This window comes from Littorina saxatilis, linkage group LG4 (genome assembly GCF_037325665.1).
Source record: "Littorina saxatilis isolate snail1 linkage group LG4, US_GU_Lsax_2.0, whole genome shotgun sequence".
Lineage (NCBI taxonomy): Eukaryota > Metazoa > Mollusca > Gastropoda > Littorinimorpha > Littorinidae > Littorina > Littorina saxatilis.
In genome coordinates this window covers 63,747,108-63,767,564 of record NC_090248.1, presented here as the reverse complement: position 1 = coordinate 63,767,564, position 20,457 = coordinate 63,747,108, and the positions used below count along the sequence as shown (strand labels likewise).

The 20,457-nt window shown below is 40.1% G+C and overlaps 2 protein-coding genes across 2 annotated transcripts in view; one reads left to right on the top strand and one right to left on the bottom strand.

Moving 5' to 3' along the window:
• Window positions 1–8,239, bottom strand: part of LOC138965370 (exportin-T-like) — a 31,647-nt gene extending 23,408 nt beyond the window's left edge. The window contains exons 1-3 of the mRNA XM_070337512.1: window positions 7,705–8,239; window positions 7,028–7,113; window positions 6,118–6,174 (exon numbers count right to left, since the gene is read on the bottom strand). Coding sequence (XP_070193613.1) covers window positions 6,118–6,174; window positions 7,028–7,113; window positions 7,705–7,770 — 209 coding nt within the window. The 5' untranslated portion in view covers window positions 7,771–8,239. The remainder of the gene's footprint in view (window positions 1–6,117; window positions 6,175–7,027; window positions 7,114–7,704) is intronic.
• A 765-nt stretch (window positions 8,240–9,004) lies between these two features.
• On the top strand, window positions 9,005–20,292 carry LOC138965357 (large ribosomal subunit protein eL20-like). Its single transcript, XM_070337496.1, has 5 exons — window positions 9,005–9,147; window positions 11,596–11,775; window positions 14,821–14,950; window positions 18,603–18,712; window positions 20,124–20,292. Exons 1-5 carry the CDS (start codon window positions 9,130–9,132, stop codon window positions 20,214–20,216), a joined length of 531 nt encoding a protein of 176 aa, XP_070193597.1. The 5' UTR covers window positions 9,005–9,129; the 3' UTR covers window positions 20,217–20,292.
• Window positions 20,293–20,457: the final 165 nt, after the last annotated feature.

Genomic DNA, 20,457 nt, shown 5'->3' with positions numbered 1-20,457 from the left:
TACATACTGCACGATAACCAGTACCTCACCCCAACAGTCGGCTGAGATCAAGTTTAGATCCAACGGTGAGTATGTTACTTTTCGTGTTTGGAGTCACGTAGGCAGTTTTAGCTTTTGCCGCGCTTTTAATAATGATGACAGACGTTGAACTAAGCGATAAACTTGGACAAGAAAGAACAATCTACTACTTAAAAAAAAAATATGCACAAACACAGAAGACAAAGCAATGAAAATAAGTCTTAAGTTCGTTGTTGTGTACTTTCGTGTTACCGCGAAAAGTAACAACGTAAATCAAAGTTGTTTATCGACATGTTCCTGACTTCCAACGGTGGAAACAACTGTTCTATCGTCTGCTACAAAGTTGCATTGACTGTCTCGAACTCAGAACTCAGTGTGGCATGGAGGACATGGACGTAAACGGCCAAAGTAAGAACCACTGGTTTTTCGTTGTATGTAACGTACTCACCTGCAGTTTGAAACACTGTTATTTTCACTAAATAACAACTTACTTCCTTTTTTTTCATCTGAAAGTTAGAAGTGTTATTGTGATTTGTTTTGATAAAATTTGCATTTTTTAGGACAAAGATTTTTCTTTATTTTGATTTTTAAAGACATATGTTTGAGACGATTCAACCAATTTCCCAAGTTATTCAGCGTTCATGTCATTGCATGTGTTTTTTCTGGCCTTTTCTATAGTCTTTCCATACAGTTCACCTTGTGCTTTGTTTTCATGCCAATTTAATGAAATAAATTACAGGAAAAAGAAATATATGGTTTTTTTACATTGAGTGCGTTACTCACACCACTCGCACATCGTGAGAGGTAACACACTCCAATCGTTTGTAGAGTTATCTTGAAAATCATTTAAATCTTGCTGGAACAAAGTAAGGAATGAATCAAGTAAACAGAAAATGATGTCTGCGTTTATTGTTTTGAATTAGAGTGGGTTTTTTTAGGAACAGTGTTGAGTGTGTTACTCACACCACTCGCACATCGTGAGAGGTAACACACTCCAATCGTTTGTAGAGTTATCTTGAAAATTATTTAAATCTTGCTGGAACAAAGTAAGGAATGAATCAAGTAAACAGAAAATGATGTCTGCCTTTATTGTTTTGAATTAGAGGTGGTTTTTTTAGGAACAGTGTTGAGTGTGTTACTCACACCACTCGCACATCGTGAGAGGTAACACACTCCAATCGTTTGTAGAGTTATCTTGAAAATTAATTAAATCTTGCTGGAACAAAGTAAGGAATGAATCAAGTAAACAGAAAATGATGTCTGCGTTTATTGTTTTGAATTAGAGTGGTTTTTTTTAGGAACAGTGTTGAGTGTGTTACTCACACCACTCGCACATCGTGAGAGGTAACACACTCCAATAGTTTGTACAGTTATCTTGAAAATTATTTAAATCTTGCTGGAACAAAGTAAGGAATGAATCAAGTAAACAGAAAAGGATGTCTGCGTTTATTGTTTTGAATTAGAGTGTTTTTTTGACTCACATGCGAAGCAAAAGTGAGTCTATGTACTCACCCGAGTCGTCCGTCCGTCCGTCCGTCCGTCCGTCCGAAAAACTTTAACGTTGAATATTTCTTGGACACTATTCAGTCTATCAGTACCAAATTTGGCAAGATGGTGTATGATGACAAGGCCCCAAAAAACATACATAGCATCTTGACCTTGCTTCAAGGTCAAGGTCGCAGGGGCCATAAATGTTGTCTAAAAAACAGCTATTTTTCTCATTTTTCCCATTTTCTCTGAAGTTTTTGAGATTCAATACCTCATCTAAGGGCAAAGTAAGCCCCATCTTTTGATACCAGTTTGGTTTACCTTGCCTCAAGGTCAAGGTCACAGGAGCTCTTCAAAGTTGGATTGTATACATATTTTGAAGTGACCTTGACCCTGAACTATGGAAGATAACTGTTTCAAACTTAAAAGCACATGTTATGCTTTCCTCATGAGACACATTTGGTCACATATGATCAAGGTCAAGGTCACTTTGACCCTTATGAAATGTGACCAAAATAAGGTAGTGAACCACTAAAAGTGACCATATCTCATGGTAGAAAGAGCCAATAAGCACCATTGTACTTCCTATGTCTTGAATTAACAGCTTTGTGTTGCATGACCTTGGATGACCTTGACCTTGGGACAAGGTCACATGTATTTTGGTAGGAAAAATGTGTAAAGCAGTTCTTAGTGTATGATGTCATTGCTAGGTTTAGTTATTTGACCTTGACCCTGAAGGTCAAGGTCATGTAAAGGTCAAGGTCAAGCATGTGAGTCGTATGGGCTTTGCCCTTCTTGTTACAATTTACTTTGAAGGATTGGTAATTTTCAGTTCTTTGAGTACTTGTTTGATCGTTGTTTTGTTTATTGGTGTTCATGTAACACACACACTTGCCTAGGGTACCTAGATATGCAGATTATTGCTGTCGGAATGTGTCAACAATAGTTTCAATAGTTGTGTAGCATTCCTGCATTTCCATGGTGTCATTCCTATAATTAATTTCACAATTAACTGAATGCACTGAATATGAACAACGTTTTGTTCATGTTATGACAGTGTTTTGTAACACACTCATTGGCGAATAAACAGCATTTTTCTTGATAACTTCAAAATCCGCCTTCAACCTAAGATTTTTTTGTTGGGTTTATCAAGTTTTTTTGTACAGTGTATTGTTTTCATTACCAAGTGGATGGATATATGCTTTATACCTTACAAAATAATGTGAAGTAAGACTTTTTTGGTGAAATGTAACACACTCAGTGTCAAACGTGAGAAAATCTTCTCTGTATTGTGAATTGGAGCATGGTAGAAGTCATAAGACATCATTGTTAGGTTGTTATGGTTTTGCTCTTTCATTTTTCATTCTTTTGCATGCATTTTTCATGTGAATATCTTGACAGTGTCCTTAAGTTTGATTTTTTTGGTGAAATGTAACACACTCATTGGAAACTTTTAGGAATGACTTGACAGATAACTGATAATGGGAATAACGGGTCCGGTATCATTGATGCATTTCAACTCTTTACTATTATGTACTTGTTTCTCTTCCCATTACATGTATTTCTAAGGTTGTGTGTGTAAAATAAATAGGAATTTAGCAGTTTTGAATGTCTGTGTTGTGAGACACAGAAAGTTGATTTTTGTTTGAATACATTTTCACATCTTGTTCTGATTTGATTTTTTTTGCAGACTGTCCGTATGAAGTGTGTGGAACTAAGAATTGATTGACTGCTGAAACAGTAATCTTTTCAGTTCTTTGAGTACTTGTTTGATCGTTGTTTTGTTTATTGGTGTTCATGTAACATACACACATTCCTAGGGTACCTAGATATGCAGATTATTGCTGTCGGGGAATGCCACTTTTCACAAATGAAGATCAAGGTAGATACTAACTAATGCAGTTAACTTTTATTGTGTAATAGGTTTACTGTTAACTGTATATTAGAAAACAATGTGTGACACGGTGTTATGTAACACACTCCAGTTAAAATTTAAAATGCAATTCATTCCGCAGTAATTGATGAAAATACATTGTTACTGCCCAGACACAACTAAACACATAAACAGTTTTGCTGGACCCCAAAATGGAAAGTAATCCAAGAGTTTGTATTTGTGACTCAAGTGTCCCACAAATTCGACACCTTTTCTGAGCCATGACCATATATATACGGCTTGTGTCTGTGTGTGTGTGTGTGTGTTCGCGATGCACGCCCAAGGTTCTCGATGGATCTGTTTCAAATTTGGTGGCCATATTCAGGTACACCCCGGACACAACCTGCTTGATGAGATATTTCAACACGTGCTCTCAGCGCGCAGCGCTGAACGGATTTTGGTTTTTCTCTGGATCCATTCCCAGTAACTCTTCCTTATCTTCTCCAGTGTTTTCAGCGTTTATCTCCCTTCCATCGTGTGGCGTCAATCCATATTCCCGTTTCTATTTTTAGAAGGTCACTGTCGACAATGCTCAATCCATATTCCCGTTATACTATTTTTACTCTTCTCCAGTGTTTTGCGCGTTTATCTCCCTTCCTTCGTGCGGTGCGCCGGCATAGCCGGGTCCCCGGCGCAGCCGGGTATTCGGCTCGACTTCTTCCCGGCGAAGCGGGTATTCATCTAGTTATATATATATATGGCTTCTGTCTGTGTGTGTGTGTGTGTGTGTGTGTGTGTGTGTGTGTGTGTTCGCAATGCACTGCCAAAGCTCTCAATGGATCTGCTTCAAATTTGGTAGGTGTATTTAGGTGGACGCCGGGCACAAACTGGTCGATGAAAATTTTCAACACGTGCTCTAAGCGCTGCGCGGCGCGGTGGACCGCGGATACGGCTTCTGTGCCAAGGGAAACAATCTACGCAATTCAACAACGTTAGGTTGCTGAAGCAGCAGTAGCTTCCCTTCTACTTGAAACCTGCCGAGTTTTCAATGTTGGTTCAGATCCTTCATTATCCCTATTACCGATAGTTGAAAATCAAAGGGGTATAGAATCTACGTTAGCATAGTTAGTTAGTTAGCTGTTGCTTTTCGGGTCCAGCGGACCATAATAGGCCAAATCAGGACCCCCTACGTTAGCATACCAAAGACAGAAAAAATAAACTTTCCCCATGTTCTGTGTCTGTCTTAAAAAAGATCAAATCATTTTCAACACTGTGCCCTTTTCTCTTTCAGCAACAACATGGCTTACCATTGCGAGTCATTCAAACTGGTCGACGAAAATTTTCAACACGTGCTCTAAGCGCGGCGCAGTGAACCGTCTGTTTTGCGATACGAATTACGAAACTAAACACTTTTTTTTTCGGCTCTACTTCTTCACTTCTTTCACTTCCGCCACACAACGAAAACGAATCTAACCAGCGCTTTTCTGCACAGTTAGTACATCTAAGTATTGCAATTCGTGTACAAAATCCCTCCCATCTTCAAAATATTGCCACTAATTTAAGCAGCGCTTTTCTGCACAGGTAGTACATGTATCTAAGTATTGCAATTCGTGTACAAAATCCCTCCCATCTTCAAAATATTGCCACTAATACTACCCCTCCCATCGTAAATATTCATCGCAACATTAATAGTCAGGAGCTTTGCCGGTGTTTCTGTGTCTGTCTTAAAAAAGATCAAATCACTTTCAACACTGAGCTCTTTTCTCTTCCATGAACAACATGGCTTACCAACCACCACCGCATTGTACTCTCTTGCAAGTCATTCAAAGTGGTCGATGAAAATTTTCAACACGTGCTCTAAGCGCGGCGCGGTGAACCGTTTCGCGATACGAATTACGAAACTAAACACTTTTTTTTTCGACTCTACTTCTTCACTTCTTTCAATTCCGCCACACAACGAAAATGAATCTAACCAGCGTTTTTCTGCACAGGTAGTACATCTAAGTATTGCAATTCGTGTACAAAATCCCTCCCATCTTCAAAATATTGCCACTAATACTACCCCTCCCATCGTAAATATTCATTGTAACCATCAATAGTCAGGAGCTTTGCCGGTGTTTCTGTGTCTACCCAGAAGCTCTACAGTAGAAGGTAGGTACGACTACTGTCTGTGTGTGTATCTGTGTGACTGTCTGTTCGCGATGCAGTGCCAAAGTTCTCGACGGATCTGCATCAAATTTGGTGGGCATATTCAGGTGGACCCCGGGCACAAACTGGTCGATGAAAATTTTCAACACGTGCTCTAAGCCGGCGAACCGCCACGCTGCATACTCTGTCTCGCGATCCACCCGGCAAAGCCGGGTATTCATCTAGTAAAGCAATATATCTGCATACTGACTTTCACATACCAGAACAATCTTTTGTAAATTTTTTTTGTCTTTGCTAGAGATTCAATAATCAGAGAACACAAGCCATGTACATGTACAGTTGATCTACATGTGTGAAACTAAAAGAAAAAGCCAAGCATCTTATTTCTACGTACGCCATGTGTTGGGATGAAACAATGCTTCAACAAGTTTTTGTACACTAAATTAGTAAATATAATATATATGCAAAAAGGATTCTTCAATGGAATCCTTTAAAAGTATTATCATCAATAACAACTGATGATAATTTTATATGCTGCATGTCAATTCTGAACAAAAATTCCTTTCATAGCTTCAGCAGCTATTTCATACCTGTTTTTCAGGTAATGTTCGCACACTTGAAGACAGAAGAACCGTACATGGTCATTGCTGAAAGAAAACAAAATTAACAGTTCTTAAATCTTTAACAGAAATCTTAAAATAGCAAACACAAGAACAATCAAAAATCAAATGTCCAGCCATGTTGTGTATAATGTGTATCATGTGTGCGAAATGGATAGCCATCGAGTACAACTAAAAGTAAAACAAGTTCATATCCTGCAAACTTTTTGCTAAGACTATAGTAAGAACTTAATTTCTACTAATGAAATTAATCAGTTTCAACTACAAGCTCTGCATTATCAGTGCATTTCTACCATGAACTTCTCTTTCAGCATCTTACTATTAGCCACGATAAATTGATGTCAAGTTTTGTTAAACATTAATAAAAATTAAAAGTTATGTCCAGCTCATGCAGGTACATTGTAATTTGTACTTGTAGTGGTGTCCTCTTACTTACAGTTAAATGTTAGAATTAAAGAAAACACCAGAAGAAAAGAGAGCCCCTGACATTACACATAATATTGAATAGTAACAGTGACTAAAAGACTTACAGTTACACTTTCATTGAAATCTGATTCTGAGAAAATCAAGTCTTACAAATGAATCTTGTTCAATGGTGTTAAACTTAAATTTAGATTTGAATTACATACGTAATAACCAGAACATCTGATTCTGGAAAATCAAGGTCTCAAAAGAGGGGCAGTCGTACATGTTGGGGGTGTTATATTGATCCTTAACAGGACTGAGTTAAACACTAAAAGTAAAGCAGTGACCTTTTTAGTAATTTACTGGGACTGCGTTTTGGCTCCACTTCACGAACTAAGTACATGTATTTACACACACACACACACAGTGACAAACACACACACAGTGACACACACACAAACAATGAGATACTGACCCCTGGTAAAGCCCTGTTGAAAATGCTTGTGCACACAACTTCCAGCCATCAGCAGAATTCTTCAGCTGCTCAAAATAGTGCATGGCCTGGAAAATATGTACATTAAAAGGTAAGTTTCACACACACACACAACCACAAACACAGCGAAAGACTGCTTAGTCCTATTTCAAAACATCACCAGCCAGCTTTCAAGTCTAACAAACTGTGCCATTTGCAGTATGTCCTCTGTTTAACAGTAACACTAACAGTACAGTAACAGTTTTCCTCCTGGTCTACCACTGAACTACCATGTGCAATTAAATGTGACACTGGGGTTCTGTGTGTGTGTGTTAGTGTGTGTAAGGGTGGAGGTAGGGTTCTGAAATGCAGTTGATGCCAAGTCTAAGTCTAAGAACAAGATGACACTGAAAAATTGAAAGTGATCATCTATTCTTGATGTCGCTCTTGCTTTCTGGCACTTATCACTAAAATATGGGGTCCAAAAATAGGTACATGCATACTAAATCAAGATCAAGACTTTCTAATACCTGGTTAACCGCCAATAGGCATGTTTCCTAAATCTTATTCTTGTCTTCCCAAGTCAAACTCAAAGTAGCAGTACTAGTAGTACATGAAATGATGAAGTAGAAATTAATTTTCTACAAAGTAACAATGGTAAACAAACCATATCTCTTTACCTGCGCTTGTGTTTGGGGGTCAGGGCTGCTTACAGCACCTAACCCCCTCAACGCCGACTCATCCATTTTTCACGTTTTTGCGTCCTTCTTTGGTTTTGTTGTTTTCACCGTAGAAATGGAAAAATCACAGAATCATTCATTGGGTTACATCCACGATGGGTAGAAAGACTGCCGTTGTCCAGAACGACTGGGTAATTATCACCCAGTATGTTCAGCTGGTCCACCCTGACAGCAGGCCGTTATCATCAGGGCATCGTGTACTCCGGGTCAACGCCTTTCTTCGTTAATTTTTCTGTCAGGTTCACATTTTTTTCTCACTTTTACAACATACGGCGATGTTTTTCTTGATTCACAAATCACAGTTGAATTGCGATTGACGCGGGTTTTGTACACTAGTTCGGGTAACCACAACTAGATATAAATAACTTGCTTTTCTCGACGTTACATCATCAATACAAGTTTACAACGGAGTGAATTCCAACGGATTTCTCCAAAACAAGGCCACGTTTCGTCATAAGGGGGCCACGCGCCTCGCCATAACGGAACACAACAGTACCTAACATTATACTGAAAACTACACAAATACAATCGAATACAGTGGAAAAGGACACATATCTGGTCTTTATCATCTAAAGGTTTTCCATAACAAGTTTTTCTTTAATTTGATTTTTCTCTTCATATCAAAAATACAAAGCTGACTTGAAATCACGAGAAACATAACTTACTCATTAGAAGCCAACAGGGTGTTTCTTTTTCGTGTTGACAAATCTATGTCTTATAGTGTGTCATATTGCTTACACTTAATATACAATGTGTTCATATTTTTTTTTCCATAAATATCTTTTTTCGAACATTGTGGCATAAAAAAAATTAAAATCCTAGATTTGCCTTTTGGAAAAAAAATCAAGAATGACGAAAAGCTTTGGTGCCAGTGATCATACTAGGTCAAATATTTGACACTGGAATCCGGTTGGGTAACTTGGCAAGGGGTGGGGGGGGGGGGGATAAGGGGCGAGAGGCATATGACTGAAAAGTGGTAGATAAAACCCTGACTTGCCGGAAAGGTTTTAGATTCCAACTCTCCAAGCAGTGTTCAGGATGTGTTCAAGCAACAAGTCAGGACGTGAGGCTATTATTCAGCTGTGAGTGGTACCAAACAAGTACATGCACGTGCATCACAACATGTTTTCGGAGGCCACAGAAAAAAAGATGCGAATAAAATAGAGCAAAATCATACTTTCGGAGTGCAAACACTGGGAATGGGCACATAAACACAACCATTATAACTACAGTAGTTGTTGTCTTTCGACACCACAGACTACGTTTCTTGGCAAGTGTGGTAAAAAGGTGTATTTGGCTCTCGCGAGGTTAAGGTTTTCTCGCGAGACCCCGCCATCTTCCTTTTATCCCCCTCGTGTGTCCAACATGAAAGTGAAGGGAGAAGTATGTCAACATTTTCTCGATTTTTGTGCTATCTAACGTTTTTTTGTCACCTCATGCCATGAGAGAAGAATTAAAAGGTGTTATTACACTATTTTAAGCCATTAAAAATTCCTATTTAACCGTAATTAACGAAATAATTACTTGAAACTGGTCTATCCACGTGTAGACCATAAATGATACTCTTGACTGACTAACAGTAACATGGAATTTTGTGTACAAAATTGACTCGAACATTTTGCAACTGGACAAGCCGTTTCATTGAATGAAAACATGTACATTTACATCTGGAATGATAAGGAGGCTATTAAAACTTGAGTTGTTGAGCTACTGATCCTGTATAGTGGGCTGTATTTTGCCTTGCAGTTGCACACAGAAACCTCTGTCCAATGGAACTATTTTCTGAGGACATCATGTGTGTGCAATATGAACACTACAGCGCCTGTCGCCTGTCTTACTCCCTTGGTTGTATTGGCAGTGAATTGTGGGGCTGACATGTCACAATGTAATAATCAGGGAGGGTAATCAATAGACCCTATCGGTAATCCAAGCTCTCGTGATCTCTCGCAAACTTCAGAGCATAGCAAAGCATGCGGTACAGCGATCTCGTGCGATCTGCACAAGCCAAAGTTCGAAGTTCTCGTGATGTTCAAAGCATAACAAAGAGCGTGTCTCGCGAGAGCTGCTCAGATACCGAAAAGGTCTATAGGAAATCAACAAAGTAAACCGAAGATGGCCATATTTTGCACACAGTAATCTCTGTCCAACGAACTTCTCCATATTCTGAGGACATGAGTGCGATAGCAAACACTACAACGCTTGTCGCCTGCATTACTCTTTTGGTTGTATTTGCAGTGAATCAAGGGGCTGACACGACGGGGAATGTAATTTATTAATTGTCCGGGAGAGTAATCATCATATTAACATAAAATCAGCAAAGCAAACTAAAGATGGCCATATTTTGCACACAAAACTCTGTCCAATGAAATTTTTCATATTCTGAGGACATCATGTGTGTGCGATAGCAAACAATACAGCGCTTGTCGCCTGTCTTACTCTTTTGGTTGTATTGGCAGTGAATCAAGGAGCTGACATTTCACAGAATGTAATAAACTCTTATCGGTATTCCAAGCTCTCTCAAACTTCAAAGCATGTGCATGGGTGTTACTCTTCCGGCTTTTGCCGGATTTCCGGTTTTTGAAAAAATCTGAATTCCGGTTTTCCGGGTTTTCAAAAAAAAAAGAGAAAAAAAAGCTTCGTTTCGCTAAGTTGAAATAACGAACTGCGGTTCCGATCCGACTTTTGACACCGGTTCGCGTGCTTTCTCGGTTTGCTCCCTTGGATTTGCCGCCATCTTGCTTATTATGATTTGGTTTCGTCGGTGTCCAGAAACTTTCTTTCAAACTTGAGCATTTTGGACCCCTGCCTTTCAGGTTTTTTGATTTTTCACAGTAACACCCATGCATGTGGTAAAGCTATCTCACGAGAGCTGCGTAAGACGAGGATTGTAGCATATCAAAGAGCATGTCACGCGGATATCCTGCGAGAGCTGCTCAGATGTCGAAAAGGTCTATTATTAGGGCGGGTAATCATTATATTTATGTAAAATCAGCAAAGTAATCGGAAGATGGGCATATTTTGCACACAGTAACCTCTGTCCAATGAACTTCTCCGTGTTCTGAGGACATCATGTGTGTGCAATACCAAACAATACAGCGCTTGTCGCCTGTCTTACTCTTTTGGTTGTATTGGCAGTGAATCAAGGAGCTGACATTTCACCGAATGTAATAAACTCGATCGGTATTCCAAGTTCTTGCAAACTTCAAAGCATATAGTACAGCTATCTCAAGAGAGCTGCGAAAGACGAGGATCAAAGTTCTGGCGACTTTCGAAGCATAGCATGTCTTACAGAAACCATGCGAGAGCTGCTCGGATTTCAAAAAGATCTATTATCATGGAGGGTATTCATTATATTATTATAAAACCAGCAAACTAGACTGAAGATGGCCATATTTTGCACACAAAACTCTGTCCTATGAAACTTGATATTCTGAGGACATCATGTGTGTGCGATAGCAGACACTACAGTGCCTGTCGCCTGCCATACTCTTTCGGTTGTATTGGCAGTGAATCAAGGGGCTGACATGTATGTAATTATCAGGGAGGTTTATCATTATATTCATATAATTTATCAAATCAGCAAAGTAAACAAGATGGCCATATTTTGCACACAGTAACCTCTGTCCGATGAACTTCTCCGTGTTCTGAGGACATCATGTGTGTGCGATAGCAAACACTACAGCGCTTGTCGCCTGCCGTACTCTTTCGGTTGTATTGGCAGTGAATCAAGGGGCTGACATGAAATTTAATATATTTTTCCAGAAGACTACATTAAAGATCAGCAGAGTAAAGCTACAAGTACTAAACCTTGACTTGCATCCATTGTTTCAGCTCCGAGAGTACAAGGTCGTTGGGCGTGGTCTGCCCAGCGACAAAGTGCGCACGCCGACCCTATACCAGATGAGAATCTTCGCTCCCGACCGAGCCACCGCCAAATCCCGATTCTGGTACTTCTTGAGTCAGCTGCGCAAACTGAAGAAGGCCACCGGCGAGATCGTCAGCTGCAGCAGGGTTAGTTGTGATTATTTGGGGTTTTTTTCAGGGCGACTAATGCATTACTTGTTGTTTTTAGTGATGAAGCCTCAAGTGCATTAGGTAAATAAATGTCACTTTCATTTTGTTCACAAGTTGTTGGCCTCTAGAGCGTCCATAAAACACAGACACAAGCACCACCTTTGCTCCATTTTTATCTTTCTCTCAGAGTATGTTAAGTAGTTTCAGAAATGCAAGTGTTTACTGAGCCATGAGTTGTGGTTTGTAAGAAATATATTCCTTCTGTGTTTTTATTATAAAGCCTCTCTCCATGGTTGCCACTCTTCTGGCAAGGTGCCGGAATTCCGGTTTTTGACTCACATGCGAAGCAAAAGTGAGTCTATGTACTCACCCGAGTCGTCCGTCCGTCCGGAAAACTTTAACGTTGCATATTTCTTGGACACTATTCAGTCTATCAGTACCAAATTTGGCAAGATGGTGTATGATGACAAGGCCCCCAAAAACATACATAGCATCTTGACCTTGCTTCAAGGTCAAGGTCGCAGGGGCCATAAATGTTGCCTAAAAACAGCTATTTTTCCCATTTTCTCTGAAGTTTTTGAGATTCAATACCTCACCTATATATGATATATAGGGCAAAGTAAGCCCCATCTTTTGATACCAGTTTGGTTTACCTTGCTTCAAGGTCAAGGTCACAGGGGCTCTTCAAAGTTGGATTGTATACATATTTTGAAGTGACCTTGACCCTGAACTATGGAAGATAACTGTTTCAAACTTAAAAATTATGTGGGGCACATGTTATGCTTTCATCATGAGACACATTTGGTCACATATGGTCAAGGTCACTTTGACCCTTATGAAATGTGACCAAAATAAGGTAGTGAACCACTAAAAGTGACCATATCTCATGGTAGAAAGAGCCAATAAGCACCATTGTACTTCCTATGTCTTGAATTAACAGCTTTGTGTTGCATGACCTTGGATGACCTTGACCTTGGGTCACATGTATTTTGGTAGGAAAAATGTGTAAAGCAGTTCTTAGTGTATGATGTCATTGCTAGGTTTAGTTATTTGACCTTGACCCTGAAGGTCAAGGTCATGTCAAGGTCAAGCATGTGAGTCGTATGGGCTTTGCCCTTCTTGTTTTAAATGTCCACAGCCGGAAATTCCGGGTTTTCAATTTTGTTGCGAAAAAAAAATTCAGAGAAAAAAATCGTGGTTTGTTTCGCTCGGTTGAATTTTGACCAGAGATTCCGATCCGAGTTTTGAAGCTCTTTTGGCGGGAGGAGAGAATCTGGGCATTGCTAAAGCCGCCATTTTTTAGGTGTATGCGATTTGTCGATGCGAGAAAGTTTGTTGTGAAAACCATTGCAAATTTCGCTTCAATATGCCGTACATCAGTGAAGATGACGATCACTCTAAGCTTGAGAAACTGGAGGCGGGTATAAAAAAACAAGTGGAAGTGGGAATGGCTAGCAGAGAGGAATGACACAAACACAGAGCATCGAACTTGGCTGAAGAAGATTGATTTGACTGGTACGGGGTTCTGCATCATTTGCTCCAAAGTTCTTCTCTCAGCAAAAAGAAGACTTGTTAAAAAAAAAATTAAAAAAAGGGACACAAGCAACTCGATTTTTTGTTTTCTTGATCAATGATGAGTGACATCCCAGAACTGAAAACTTTTTGATACATTTTTCCTGGACTTCTGAAGTTCTGCATTGTTCAAGATCTACACTTTTTCTGTCAGTGTCATTTTGGAGGACTATCACCAGTTTTTGAGTCACTTGAGAAAAAGTGACTCTATGTAATCGGTCAGTGTTAGTCTGTCCGGCCGGCCGGCCGTCCGTAGACACCACCTTAACGTTGGACTTTTCTCGGAAACTATCAAAGCGATCCGGCTCATATTTTGTTTAGTCGTGACCTCCAATGACCTCTACACTTTAACGATGGTTTCGTTGACCTTTGACCTTTTTCAAGGTCACAGGTCAGCGTCAAAGGAAAAATTAGACATTTTATATCTTTGACAAAGTTCATCGGATGTGATTGAAACTTTGTAGGATTATTCTTTACATCAAAGTATTTACATCTGTAGCCTTTTACGAACGTTATCAGAAAAACAAGGGAGATAACTAGCCTTTTCTGTTCGGCAACACACAACTTAACGTTGGGCTTTTCTCGGAAACTATAAAAGTGACCGGGCTCAAATTTTATGTGAACGTGACTCCCAGTGACCTCTACACTTTGACGTCTGCTTTGGTGACCTTTGACCTTTTTCAAGGTCACATGTATGTCTTGAAGGAAAAAAATTGAAATATCATATCTCTGAAACTATTCATCGGATTTGATTCAAACTTTATAGGATTATTCTTTACATCAAATTATTTACATCTGTATTGTGTTGTGAATAGCAATTTCTTCCTGTCCATCTGATGCCTCATATAATATTCAGAACTGCGAAAGTGACTCGATCGAGCGTTTGCTCTTCTTGTTGGACTTTAAATCTGTTCTGTTTACCAACTTCAAAACTGTGTTTCAGTTTATTATTCTTGGAATTAACATGTCATGGTGTGTGTGTGGTGACAAGGTTAGGTAGTTAAAGTTCACATTGGATTCATGCAACAAGTTTTTGTTTCTCGAGCTGAGAGTGAGGTAGACCCAACATCCCAGAACTGAAAACTTTTTGATTGGAAACAATTTCCTTGGACTTCAGGTATGACTTTTTCTTTAGTGTAAACTGAACTGTTCATGAGGCATTTGTCTGTTGCTTAATTAAGTCTTTGTTGTGCTGTTATCAATTGCTTTGAAGGAGGATATTATTTTTGCTGTTTTGTGTAAATAATTTGCAGGGGAGGCCAAATAATGGCTCTCAGATCTTAAAAAATGTTCAACGTACAGGGGGCGTTGCCCTCCGTACCCCCAAGCAGGGGCGCTGCTCCTGCACCCCACATACCTTCAGGATTTTCATTTTTTGTGAGTGGCAACCATGTCTCTCTCTTTTAAAGATATCAGTGAGAGTATTGTGGTGTGCGTTTAGTATAAGTATCCGTTCAATCTTTGCCACAGGTGTATGAGAAGAAGCCGCTGAAGATCAAGAACTTCGGCATCTGGCTGAGGTACAACTCCCGTTCCGGAACACACAACATGTACCGTGAATACAGAGACCTCACTGCCGCCAAGGCTGTCACTGGCTGCTGTAAGTCTTCACACATTCATGGATCTTATTGCTGTCTACATCATAATGGCTCAATGTATTTTGTGCTGAACAGTGTTGGGGTGGCTGTTAGTTGTATTCGCCTGCAGGCATGAGATTTGCAGTATTTTCAAAGCTCAGATCATTCTTAAAATCCACCAATTGCACTATTTTGCATAAAAGTTGGAACATGTGACTATCGCCCAGGAAAAGCAGCCCGAGGAATTCCACGAGGACAATAAGTATAGCAAACACCAGCTGCTTTCTTGCTATTTTACAAGTTCATGATTTCATGCCTGGCCAGTTACAATATTTGTCTCCCCATAACGTGCGTTTACAGGATCATGCTTGCTGTGCATGTACTATGGCTGTGAGCAATAGAGAAAGTTGTCTTTCTTTTTTTTACTAATAAGAAAAGATTTAAAGCATGGGGCGAGTGGGTGCTCAGAGATTGGGGCAGGTGCTTGGTTTTGGACATGGGTGCAGCAACTCATCAAGAGAATGAATACAGCGAAACCCCCCTTTTACCACCTTCAAATTTCTGAGAAAATGGGGTCTTCCTCTTAAAGGGGAGGGAGTCTTAAAATGGAGGTACATTTACAGAGGTTATGAACAGAACATCTAAAACAAGTCGCGTAAGGCGAAATTACTACATTTAGTCAAGCTGTCGAACTCACGGAATGAAACTGAACGCACTGTAGTTTTTCACCAAGACCGTACAGCTTCGTCAATCCCCGCGAGAAGGAAATCGCTCACCTTCCACGTGCAAAACGCGGTGAAATTAACACGCCAGAATAGCGCGGTAGCGTATTGTGCTAAGCAGAAAAGCGCGCTTTTCTGTATTCTTAACTTTTGGAGCTTGTCTTGAATACAACCTATCGTATCTATATGTTTTTGGAATCAGGAAATGATAAAGAATAAGATGAAATCATTGTTGGATCGATTTCTTAAATTTTTATTGTAAGACTAATTAATCTATTTTCGTTAATTGTGATCACATTTTAAGAGTAAACATGACATATGTATACAGGGATCGCGTTTACCGGTAATTTCCGGTATTTTACCGGTTAAGATTCGCCAATACCGGAAAAAAAAGTGGATGTCGGTCAGACGTACCGATTATTTGGTTTGACCGGTAAAAAAAAAAGTAGTACAGTGGTCGCCGGTTAATATGACCACTTTGGGACCGGGATAAAATGGTCATAATAAGCGGCTGGTCATATTAACCGATGTTAGAGAAAACGACTTTAAAAAAATCGCAAAACGAAACATTGTTTTTGTAATTAATAATTGTAAGAAAATGTAACTTGTTGGCAACAAACACAAAATTAAATATGTGTACTGTACATTGTAGCCATTATAGATGACGTCCATTGAAAAGAAATTGAAATGGAATGAAAAGTAAATGGAAGAAACGGCATATACACGTCCAAATGTTCACTTAGGGCCTGGAAAAAATCACGGATGTTGGTCTGTGTGTTGGTGCTAGACCAGAGGAGATCCTTCACTTCATTGTCAAAGGCTCCAAACTTCTCCATGTTGTAGCCACGACTTTGAAGTCCAGACCTCAGTTTCTCCATGAGCGCTCTCATTTCAGGAGCTGTTGGGGGTGGGGGTGGGGGTTCCTCTTCGTCATCACTTCCAGGTTCTGTCTCGGTCTCGGTTTCATCCAATGACGTCCCTGGGCGCAATGATGTCACAATGTTCTGCATTATGGTTTCATTGTTCTCATCTGTGGGTTCGACGATAGATGCGCCGTCGTCAACCCCCACCCAACGATCAAATTCCTCTTGTGCCATGTCGAGAGATCACTGAGCACTGATCACTTTAGTTTCATTCACGAAAAAGAAAGAAAATATCGCACGCCTTTTTGCCTTTTTCAAAAAATCGTATGTTTTTTTCCCCCCCGAGTGATTTCAAACTGAAAAAGATGTGAACTTGTTGCCATTTTCTCGAAACAATGTGGCCATATTAAGCGGCGTTGTGGTCATATTAAGCGGCTTTTTCTAATACATAACAAAGAAGGACAATTCCGGACCGGGTAAAATTGGTCATAATACGCGGCTGGTCATATTAACCGCGGTCATATTAACCGGCGACCACTGTAATTACAAAAATCGTTTGTCAGTACGAGGGGGAGAGAGAGAGAGAGAGAGAGAGGGAGAGAGAGAGAGAGAGAGAGAAAAATCTTTTGTCAGTACGAGGGGGGGAGAGAGAGAGAGAGAGAGAGAGAGAGAGAGAGAGAGAGAAAGAGAGAGAGAGAGAGAGAGAGACTCAGACCTTTATTACAAAAGGAGCCTTTGGATGGCTTGTTGTGACAGCGCTACAATGTTGCGATTATGTCTCCATTGATGACACTTGATGTCAAGGTGTCAAACATGACGTCAAAAATAACAAGGAGGCGAGCTCCGAAATGTCTTTCAGTACGATTGTGCCAGATCTAAAGTATTTGCTAGCAGATTATTTGAGCAATGTAGGTGGTCAGGGAGCGGAGAAATCGTTCTTGTCGCCGAAAAAAAATCTACACACACAGACATCAGACATCATACTTTTCGCGCCATTTCTTTCGGTTCCCGGTCCATCGTAAAATCTTTCAGTTTATGAGAAACTGAAAGACAATAAGGGACGGCGTCTAACTATAGCCGACATAGCATCATACCGGGAAATCACGTACTCACACCAGCTTAGATCTTTGTCTACATACAGTTGATTATTGTGAGGCGAAAGTGAAACTGTAACAGTAAGTAACTAGTGAGTAAGTCTTCCAGTTGCGTGATTACTATTTGCTTTCCTATTTTATTTCGGAAGTCTTTCTCTCTCTCTCTCTCTCTCTCTCTCTCTCTCTCTCTCTCTCTCTCTCTCTCTCACAGCGGCTGCTGATGTTGTCACTGTCAAGTTGTGCGACAGTTGCTTTGAGGGGGGGGGGGGGGGGGGGGGGAAACGTCCGCATATCACTGACATTGATAAACATTGATTTAATGTATTGTAAGTCATTGTTTGTCTTTTACTGGTTGCCTTGGAAAGCTTACCGATTTTCGTGAGAGCCTTGTAGCCAGCTCATGACGTCATACCGGTTTGAACAATACCTAGCGCGATCACTGTGTATATATTTTTAGATTCAGAATATGATGAAGAATACAATGCAATCAATTTTAAATGTGTTTGCGAAAAATCGATTTTGATGACAACTTTAATGAGCAAACTCATTAATTGATTTTTAAGCCTCCAAGCTGAAATGCAATACCAAAGTCCGGGCTTCGTCGAAGATTACTTGAACAAATTTTCAACCAATTTGGTTGAAAAATGAGAGCGTGACAGTGCCGCCTCAACTTTCACGAAAAGCCGGATATGACGTCATCAAAGCTATTTATCAAAATAATGAGAGAAAAAAACGTCTGGAGATACTATACTCAGGATCTCTCATGTCAAGTTTCATGAAGATCGGTCCAGTAGTTTTCTCTGAATCGCTCTACACACACACACATACACCACGACCCTCGTCTCGATTCCCCCCTCTACGTTAAAACATTTAGTCAAAACTTGACTAAATGTAAAAAGGAGGAAGACTTAAATGGGGGGGGGGGGGGGGGGGGGGGAGTTTCCACTGTATCATGTTTTGTGTTCAAGAAATGCATGATTTGCTCTGTGTTTTCAGACACGGACATGGCCGCCCGCCACAGAGCGCGTGCTTCATCCATCCACATCATCCGCGTGGAAGAGGTGGCTGCAAGCAAGTGCCGTCGTTCTAACATCCTGCAGTTCCATGTAACTACTGTTTAATTTCTCTCAAACTGATCAAGTGCACACAACCTGAAATGAACCAACTGGGTTGTCGGTGGCGTTACTGTGGTATTGTAATCAGCCCAGTTAGATGTTGGGTTACGTATCAAGACAACACAACAGCAACCAGTCACGGTAAATTCTTCTGCACATTTTGTCAGACAGTCGTCGACTTCTTCAGGATGATTGATGATGATTGGGTTATGTAGTATGATTTTGCCCGAGAAGAAAAGGCCAGTTTCTTAATTATGCTGTGAGGACTTGCAAGATAATGAACCACTTCATGCCCTCGTTTTCTTTCTTTGGGAATGGAAATGTGCTTGACAGCACCGATGGAATCTCTTGCAAATATCATTTATTGTGACAGCAGTATTTCATGGTCGACCCTCATTGACTCACATGCGAAGCAAAAGTGAGTCTATGTACTCACCCGAGTCGTCCGTCCGTCCGTCCGTCCGTCCGGAAAACTTTAACGTTGGATATTTCTTGGACACTATTCAGTCTATCAGTACCAAATTTGGCAAGATGGTGTATGATGACAAGGCCCCAAAAAACATACATAGCATCTTGACCTTGCTTCAAGGTCAAGGTCGCAGGGGCCATAAATGTTGCCTAAAAAACAGCTATTTTTCACATTTTTCCCATTTTCTCTGAAGTTTTTGAGATTGAATACCTCACCTATATATGATATATAGGGCAAAGTAAGCCCCATCTTTTGATACCAGTTTGGTTTACCTTGCTTCAAGGTCAAGGTCACAGGAGCTCTTCAAAGTTGGATTGTATACATATTTTGAAGTGACCTTGACCCTGAACTATGGAAGATAACTGTTTCAAACTTAAAAATTATGTGGGGCACATGTTATGCTTTCATCATGAGACACATTTGGTCACATATGATCAAGGTCAAGGTCACTTTGACCCTTATGAAATGTGACCAAAATAAGGTAGTGAACCCCTAAAAGTGACCATATCTCATGGTAGAAAGAGCCAATAAGCACCATTGTACTTCCTATGTCTTGAATTAACAGCTTTGTGTTGCATGACCTTGGATGTATTTTGGTAGGAAAAATGTGTAAAGCATGTGAGTCGTATGGGCTTTGCCCTTCTTGTTTTGAACATTGTTTTGGGGGGAGTGGGGTTTTTTTTTCATTTTGGGTCTTGACATCCATTAAAGTTATGTCAAAAAACGAGCATGGGTTACAGATTACAACAAAAATGTTTTAACATTCAAGATGCTTGAAACATTGTGGGTTTTAGTGAGTTTTTTTTAATTATTGTGGGTCTTGACGTCCAGTAGTGCCATGTAAAAAAAAAAGCATGTTTTACAAGTTACAACAGAAATGTTTTAAAAATCAAGATGCTTTTCGCTTACACAATTTGTTTCTTCCGTCAACAGAACAGCAAGATCAAGTTCCCCCTGCCTCACCGCGTGAACCAGAAACTGCACGCTCCTCGATTCTGCGCCAGTCGACCCCACACCACTTTCTAAATGTGACTGGACTCTTATCGCTATCTGTGTTTTGCTGGAAAACGTGGGGAATAAAACTACCAGCAAGGGAAGAACCTATTTAGTGTGATGCTTCCTGAGAAAAAGAGGGAGGGAGAATGTGTGTGTGACTTGTAAAGTTTGAATGTACATCTTTTCACCTACACAAGTAAACACAGGGGCGCACTAGCATTCACACCTGTCTGCACACAATTTTACACTTGGGCAACTGCTGCAATTCTTT

Excerpts from the sequence above, each read along its gene's own strand:
- LOC138965357 (XM_070337496.1), top strand. Across the intron at positions 11,776-14,820 it reads AGATCGTCAGCTGCAGCAGG|GTGTATGAGAAGAAGCCGCT; the intron begins GTTAGTTGTGAT and ends TCTTTGCCACAG. Across the intron at positions 18,713-20,123 it reads CTAACATCCTGCAGTTCCAT|AACAGCAAGATCAAGTTCCC; the intron begins GTAACTACTGTT and ends TTCCGTCAACAG.